Source organism: Geospiza fortis, unplaced genomic scaffold, assembly GCF_000277835.1.
Source record: "Geospiza fortis unplaced genomic scaffold, GeoFor_1.0 scaffold145, whole genome shotgun sequence".
Taxonomy (NCBI): domain Eukaryota; kingdom Metazoa; phylum Chordata; class Aves; order Passeriformes; family Thraupidae; genus Geospiza; species Geospiza fortis.
In genome coordinates, this window is record NW_005054362.1 from 3,228,965 (window position 1) to 3,237,244 (window position 8,280).

General features: G+C 47.5%; 1 protein-coding gene across 3 annotated transcripts; it reads left to right on the forward strand.

Annotated features, from left to right (window-relative positions):
• The first annotated feature begins 443 nt into the window (after nt 1-443).
• On the forward strand, nt 444-8,025 carry RAD9B (RAD9 checkpoint clamp component B). 3 transcript variants are annotated; one of them, XM_031059463.1, is made up of 10 exons: nt 444-465; nt 1,444-1,514; nt 2,340-2,489; nt 2,711-2,825; nt 3,421-3,520; nt 3,622-3,728; nt 5,448-5,554; nt 5,973-6,037; nt 6,537-6,659; nt 6,955-8,025. In XM_031059463.1, the coding sequence occupies exons 3-10, from the start codon at nt 2,400-2,402 to the stop codon at nt 7,574-7,576; spliced, it is 1,329 nt and encodes a 442-aa protein (XP_030915323.1). In that variant the 5' UTR covers nt 444-465; nt 1,444-1,514; nt 2,340-2,399; the 3' UTR covers nt 7,577-8,025. The 3 variants fall into 3 exon arrangements, with proteins under 3 accessions (XP_030915323.1, XP_030915322.1, XP_030915321.1); XM_031059462.1 differs by lacking the exon at nt 444-465 and having other exon boundaries at nt 905-1,514; nt 6,955-7,204; nt 7,504-8,025; XM_031059461.1 differs by lacking the exons at nt 444-465; nt 2,340-2,489 and having other exon boundaries at nt 905-1,514.
• The last annotated feature ends 255 nt before the right edge of the window (nt 8,026-8,280 follow it).

Consider the following 8,280-nt stretch of genomic DNA (forward strand, 5'->3'; position numbering starts at 1 on the left):
AAGGGACAGCAGAGCTCTGAACGCGTCCGTGCCGCGTTCCGCTGGCTGGGTTTTTACCCAGGTGAAGCGAGAGTTGTTCGCAAAACGAGCCGATAATAACAACAGAGACAGAGAGAGAGACAAAAACACTGATTATTTATTTATTTCAGAGTTGCGCGAGCCTGGGCGCTCCGTGGTCTTCCACAAACCAAGAACCCCACTATCCATTCTTTTTACTATCTATGCATTTCAGGAAACAAAAGAATTTATGTTCATTTGTTACAAGTTACATAGTTGCATCATTAATTAGTATTCCATAGGTAATGATTCTCTTGCTTCCCATCCTAACCGGTGCCAGGCTCAGCCCTTCTCTTTTGGGTCGGGGGCGTTTCCCGGCTCTGTCCCCGGGCTGGTGCTGCCCAGGGCAGCTCCGATCTCTGCTCTGGGACAGGGGCAGGACCCGGGGAGCGGCTGGAGCTGTGTCAGGTGGGTTTAGGTTGGATTTTAGGGAAAGGTTCTCCCTCAGAGGGTGCTGGGCACTGCCCAGGGAATGGGCACAGCCCGGAGGCTGCCAGAGCTCCAGGAGAGGCTGGACGATGCTCTCAGGAACGCACCGGGTGGGATTGTTGGGGTGTCTGTGCAGGGCCAGGGGTTGGATCGATGATCCCTGCGCGTAACTCGGGACAATCCCCAATTCCACAATTCCATAATTCCACAATTCCATAATTCCGTAATTTCACAATCCCCGGGTTCCACATCCGGGGCTCCGCGCGGCGCGCGCCGCCCTCACGGCGTTTCCCGCCCTCCGCGGCCCTGAGGGGAGGGGGGATCGGTGCGGGACACCGGGAACGCGGCAACCCCGGCACTGCCCCGAGCGGAACACGAGCCCCGGCAGCGGAGCGGGACGGGAGATCCGCCTCTCCCGGCGGGGTCGGGCGCTGTGCGCGGCTGGGGCCTGTTCGGATGGGCAGGATTTGGGGACAGCCAGGGGGACAGCCTGGCTCCGTGTCCCCTGTGCACCTCCAGGGACACAGCTCCGCTCCATTCTGTGGGAAAAGCTGCTCCGCCGCTGCCGCAGGGCCTCTGCTGGGCTCCGCTGTGTTTCTCAGGATTCCATCTCTCCACATGTCCCCTTGCTTCTCAGGCTTTCCCCCTGCTAAATGCCATTTCTAGCCCCGGTGGTGCAGTTTTGTCTGATTGACCTAATTGGTGGTAACTCCAGGCGCTGCAAAGGGACATCCGAGGTGCCTCAATAGAGGCAGCTTTCCGAAACACTGAGGGTTTGGATAATTAAAATTTTAATTAAACAGAAAAAATAACAGTTTCCACCATCCATTTTCTTTCAAATGTATAAGAAATTTGTAATGCTTCCTCTTGGATTATTCTGGAGAAAGTGCAGTGCTACCTTTTTATCTTTTTATTTTAATTTGGAATGCATATTGCAGTGTTTTCTTTCCCTGGCAGTGTTTGGAAGAGCAATACATGCCATAGCACGGATTAGTGATGAATTTTGGTTTGACCCCATAGAAAAAGGTGTAAGTGAATTTCATTTCTTCTAATTTAAAAATCTTTATTACAAGCCCAATATTTATCCAATTGCATACTGTGTTTTTCCACAGGTACCTTTCAGTCCATCACATTCTCAGCTCCCTCCACTTTCAATATGGACACATGCCACGTTTTCTGTGATTTTAATTATGCAGATTGCATTGTGGAAGATTTCATTCCCACTCTGCCCTAGGATCTTTGATTTTTTGCTGTCCAGGACATCTGGATTAATGCCAGGGGGTTCAGTTCTGTTGTCACAGGTCACAAGGTTTGGATTTTGTACCACACAGGAGCTGCCTCTGAAAACAACATGTTTTGTACTGTTGTGACTCAACAGGAAGAACACATCCATTAATGCCTCTGATTAATCAAACACCATTTCCAGCAGAATTAGTGTTTTCTCCAGAGGTTTCTTAGGTAAAAGTGATCAGCTCTCCTTGGCTCACTGGGAGGATGGAAAATCACAAGTGGAGATATTTTGTTTTATACCTGGGGGATTTTTGAGGTGCCTTTGCTCATCTGTATGGATCATGGCCCTCAAATGCCCCAAACACAAGCTGAGCTCTGGGTGTTTGGGCAACTCAATTATTTTTATTAAAAAATTAAAATAAAAATGCATATTTAAAATTTTTTAATCATGTTGAGATGCAAATTTCCAGGTTTGCTGGTGGCACTGAAACCCAGAGGAGGCTCTTTTTAAAAGGTTCAGGTTTTGAGTTAATAAATTATTTTACTTCTGTTCCCTCAGTGGTTGGAGTCAGTGATGTTGGAGTTCTTTTCCAGCCCTAATGACTCTGTGGTTCCATTTCCAGCTTGCCTTAAGATCAGTGAACTCCTCGAGGTCAGCATATGCATGTGTGTTCTTCTCCTCCATGTTTTTCCAGCATTACTGCTGGACAGCTGGGACCCAGCCCTGTCAGAAGGAGAAGCAGCTATCCCTCCCCTGTAAATTGATAATTAAGGTACATTTTAGTGAGTTGTTACACAATTAACCCAATTTCCAGCTGAAATTGTGGTGGGTGAGGATCAGCCTGGGCTCTCCCAGTGTCCCCAGAGCAGTTTGGGGAAGCCTTTAGAGCAGCAGTTTGAGCTAAACCAGGGTACAAACCCAGGGAAATGATATTTATTGCAAAGCTGCTCAGGGAGCAACCTCTGCACTAATTTTATTTTTGGTTTTTTTCAGTCAGTCCTCCCTGTGTTTAGATGTGTAAATGTGCTGGAAAGGAATGTAGAGAAATGCAGCATCTGCAGCAGCCCCAGTGAGCAGCACATCACCTTCCAGCTGCTCTGCAGGCACGGTGAGCTCACAGGGCACTGAAACCACAATTAATGCCATGATCATTAACACAGCTCTGTCCTGCTCAGCCCAGCAGGACTGGCAGCGTTCATCAGCCTTTGCAGAATTCCTGAACAAACCTCATCTCCCCCCACAGAGCTGTGCTGTGCTGCAGGCATGGTTTGTGTATCAGTGATCCAGCTGGGGTCACTGGTGTAGGGTAACCCACTGAATTGTGTCTGCAGACAGCTGAGCTCCCTCAGCACAGCCTTCCCCAGAGATCTGCAGGGTTTGAGTTCTGCATTCCACTCCCATTATCTCTTATTTTACCAGTTAATTACTGGGGCTGTTTCCCACCCTGCATTTGTTGGTTTATTTCTTGTGCATCCTTAAAAAACTCAGGTGCTGTCCAGGCACAACTAATGGGATGGAGGGAGTCTAAGATGGCAGGGGGATTCTTTTCCTGTTTGTGGTGAGTTATTTCCATATAGCTGGGCTAAGTCACTTGGTTACTTCCTCTATTGAACAATTAATATTAAAAAAAAACCAAAAAACCAAAAAAACCAAACTGAAATTACTGAGGTGCACTGATTTTTGTTCATTTCCTTCATACTCAGGTGTTGTGAAAACCTATAACCTGACATTTCAGGAGTGTGATCCCTTGCAGGCTGTTTTTGCAAAGCACATGTGTCCAAACATTCTTAAAGTCCACTCCAGGTAACAAACACAGAAGTATTTTTTTGAGTTTTACTTCCTAATGTAACAAATGCTAAAAAGTCATAGATAGAATTATTTCAGTGTTGAATGGCATTTTATAGGCTGCTGGCTGATGTGATGATCCACTTCCCAAGCAGTCAGGAAGAAATAACCTTGTCAGTAACTCCAGTGAAAGTTTGTTTCAAGAGTTACACCGAGGAAGACACAGGTAAGGAAATTCAAAATGTGAACCAATACTTGGGGTTTTAACTTTTTTTTTTTTTTTTTGAGGTGAACTCCAGGAATAATAACTGTCACGACATAAATGTGGGATGAATTTTATGGCTGAATGACATTTTAAACAGAACATTATAGAGAGAGATTTTAAGTCGTGCTGCCACCCTCTGGTTTTAATAAATTAAATCAATTTAAATAAATTGGAACATCTTCCTGGTGTCAGTGGCAGATCTCAGACTGAGCAGCCAATTGAAATAAATTATGCCACTTGCTGTAGGCTTTGAAAGAGGTAATTACTGTGCTGCAAGAGCAGCAGCCTGGCAACTGCCAGGAAAAAGGGGATAATTTCATGTTTTAAAAAGAACTATTTAAATCTGAATACCACAATTATAGAATTGATATCATTAGAGAGTGTATTTTAGTCTGAGGACAGCACAGAGTGTCAGCAAGCCCTGCACTGTTATGCCTTGGTCACATCTCCAGGGGGTGGAGAACAAGCTGGAGATTCTTGGGGTGTGACTCCAATTTTGAAGATGGAATTGTGGTTTTGAAGTAGAGGTTCTTGTGTATCATATAATAAAGAGATGCTTTTCATATTTGTGACCAAAGCTGGGGGGAATGACCTGGGAAGAGCTCAGGGCTGGGAATTGGGCTGGGAACAGGCTGAGAGAAGGAGCAAGGGGCAGAAACTGGCTGGAGTGAAACAGGAAAAATAAAGAGATTGCATTTTGAATGACACATCTGGTGACTTTAGAAACATTCACTTACCAGGACTATTGTAAGAAAGAAAGTGAAAAAATGGTACAAGTGTGAAGAGATCCCAAGAGCCCAGTGAGGGAAGGGAGGGAGGGCAGAGAGAGGTGCTGAGAATCTCCCTGCCTGCAGCACCTCTGTGGCCTTTGAGCCCCTCAGCTGCCATGGCCTGGGGGTTCCACAGAACTCAAACACCCCCTGCCACAGCCACAAGGAGCCTCTTACAAGAGCCTGTTTGAACTCTGGGAGACAAAGCAGAGAGCAGAGAAAGGGAAGAGTGGGAATAGCCTGGAGCACTTCCTTGGCAGCCTGGCCTTGCCAGGAGCAGCTCAAGCTGCTGAGGGATTTCTCTGAGCTCTCCAGGACTGTCACACTCCAGGAAATTGCCCCTCTCTCCTCACACACCCATGGACAGCCAGGAGTCACCTCATGGTAACAAAAAACTGAATACCTGAAAGTGAACAGCCAATTTCCTGCTGCCACTTTCCTGTGTCAGGAAAAGATTGTAATTTAAAACAAAGAGCCTCTGTCCACCTCCATTGTGCTCTGGTGATTGTCAGTAATTTTGATTAATCTCTTCAAGTCACACTGCATTTTGGGTTTCCCATCCATGCAACAATAGGCAGCTGGGAATATTATTTGTGATGGATGCCTGTGGAAGAAGCAGATCTGCAAGAACAGCAGCAGGTGTTAGGTTAGATCACACAGAGAACATGGAATAGGTTCTGTTAAAATCCATTCAGATCTATACAGTGTGCTGCAAATAAATTCAGGATTTTACTTAATTCTAATATGCATATAAGCTAAACATTTATTAATATTAGCCACTATAAAAACACAATTATTTGTTCAAACAATGCTTATGTAAAAAAACCTCAGGGTTACAATCACAGCTTTGTTGGTTCAAACTTCACTCACTTCTGCTGTGAGTCCCTGACTTTGTTGTTATCTCAAACAGACTTTTCAAGGACAATGCTTACTGAGATACAGCTCAGTCCAGAGGAATTTGACTACTTTCAAGTTGGAGTAGATTCTGAAGTGACATTTTGCCTTAAAGAACTGAGGGTAAAGTAAGAATTTGTCTGGGAAGAAAACCCATTTCTCAGTAATTTGCTTGACTGGATCAGGACAACATGGGATGGTCCCTGTGCCGCACCAGCCCTGCAGCAGGGTTTCACCACCTGGTGAGGATTAGCTTTAAACCCCAGGGTCCTTTGAAAGGCAAACAAAACATTTCTGAAACAGAGATGAGGTTTCTGTGCTGGGCAGACACAGCACCGCTGCCCCAGGGAAAGCATCCTGACAGGGGAGTTCTCCATGCAGAACCTCCTCTGGCAGGGCTCTGGCAGGGAAGGACAGAAACCATTCTTAGAAGCAGCAGAATTTTCCCCTCTTTTTGCCAGTAAGCAGCAGCTGGGATAAACTTCCATTCCAAGATCAGTGTTCTGGTTTAACTTTCACTTCACCCCACCCTTCTCTGCAGGGGCTGCTGGCGTTTTCCGAAGCCACGAGCGTCCCTGTGTCCATCCACTTCGACAGGTGTGGGAGGTACGTGTGGGGCTGCCCTGGCTGGGGCCTGCACTCACCCAGTGACCACTGAACTGCAGCTCCTCATCTCAATCTCAAACCCAGAGCCATTTCTAACCTGCCCTCCAGAGTTTGTAATTCCATATAAACACTGAACCCAGGCATGGGCACTGCCAAGGCAGCTGTGCTGACTGAGGAGCTCCTGTGTATAAATTACCTGGACACCTGAGGCTCTCAGTCCCCTGCAGGCAATGATTTATTTATTTAGCACTTTAAAGAAACAATACATTTTCTGAATAAATATAATTTTAATAATGACATATTTAATGCTATCATTTGACTCTGACACTGCACAGCATTTGCTAATTGGAGCAGTGAGATCTGTAACAGGTGCCCCTCTCATTCCTCAGCAGCAAATACAGGAGATTTTCAGCTTTTCAGAAGAGGTGCTTTTTAATTCCATGGGTGGAATCAGTATCTGTAATTCCCTGTGCTGTTTGGTCTCAATCCTTGTGTTTAGACCCATTGCTTTCAGCATTGAGGACCTGCTGCTGGAGGCCAGCTTTATCCTGGCTACCTTGTGTGAGGCTGAGAAGGAGGCAGCTTCCCCAGAGCCTGCCTGCTGCCCACAGCCCCGGGACAGGTAACAGGGGCTGAGGGGGCAGGTGGCCTTAAGAGGGTGAAAAACTCCGCTTTTCACAGGAAAACTGAACTGCAGGGGTTCAGGAACATCTCAGCAGCACAACAGCACTAAGGGGGTGCAAGAGAGAACGTTCTGTACAAGCTGCTGCTTTCTTATCTCCTCGGGGTCTGGGTGCAGCAGGAGGGAAGCTGCTGAGAATCTCCTCTAAAGCTGTAATCTTTTCACAAACAGAAAATAAGGATATTCCAATGAAACACAAAGCCAGCTCTAACCTGCCCTACTCTGTGCAATCCAGCTCAAGGACTGGCATGGATAAATCTGACCAGACCTCCATGGATGGAGCCAACAACGCAGTCACAGCCGCTTCCAAAAAGCCACAGCAGAAGGGAAACACTCCGAGCATGGACCCTGCAAAACTCCCGAGTGCTCTGGCAAAACAAGAGGTAAAAAATATTCCCAGAGGCACCGAGAGGGATGAGCCAGGCAGAGCAGGAGCAGCCACAGCCCAGGCAGCAGGAGAGGCCACAGAGGCTCCTCATGCCAAGGTGAGGGAACTGCCCACGGTGCCAGCACTGGAGCCCCACAGCTGCTGCTGGGCTGAGCACCCCCCAGGTGCACTGGGGGGGTTTCAGTGGTATCAGCTGTCACAGCAGCACAGCTGGAAAACCCCAGCACAGCTGGAAAACCCCAGCACGGCTGGAAACACCCCTGGGGGGCAGGGGGGTTTCACTGGGAAACGCTGCTGGCTCGGAAAGATCTTAAGAGTGGCAAAAGCTTCACAAATAATTAATGCCCAAATTCTGTATCACAGAATTGTCACCTGTACAAATATTGCATTTTCCAGTTCCACTCCTTATTCTTTGGAGCTGTGTCTTACAAGGAGAAGGCCATTGGTGACACCTTCCAGAGTCTGGTGACAGCCAGTGACACTGAGGAGGAGCTGGGTGCCTTGCAGAGCTCCCCAGTTCTGTAGTGCAGGGCTTGGGGTCCAAGGACAGACAGTGGGGAGCGCCCAGGAGGGAAGGGCAGGCCCAGCCTTTGTCACTGGTGCTGTGACCCAGCAGCACAGAACATTCTGGAACTCTCAGTGCTCTTGTAACGGCACAAATTTAGGTCACGATTGACTCTGTTGAGGTTTGTGTGTTCTGCAGGAACTGCTGGGGGCTCTGCCCTCAGAACACTCTCACAGGAGAGAGGCTCAGTTTGAATCCAAACTCTGTTACCACATCAGGCACATGAAGCTGCTGTTCTGGTTAAGGGAGAACTCAGAGTTTTACAGATTCTTTAGAACCAGCCTTTAACTGAAAAACCAAAGTTGTCGCAGGACTGCATTTTAAAAAATAAAAGTTTGTGTTTGAGACTTGCATTATTCTTTTCCTTCCCTGTGTCTCTCCCACCACACGTCAGGGGCAGTGCAGTATTTCCAAAGTCACACTGGAACACAACACTGAAACTCCCAGTCAATTAAAGGATCCTTATCTGTCTGCCAGACTGCTGCAGAAGGCGTTGGGTGTCACTCAGGCGTGGCTCTGAGAGAAGAGAGGTCACAGTGACAGCCCAGCCCCCCGGCCCTGGCTGTGCCTCTGTGCCACCAACCACATCCCCACATCAACAAACAGAG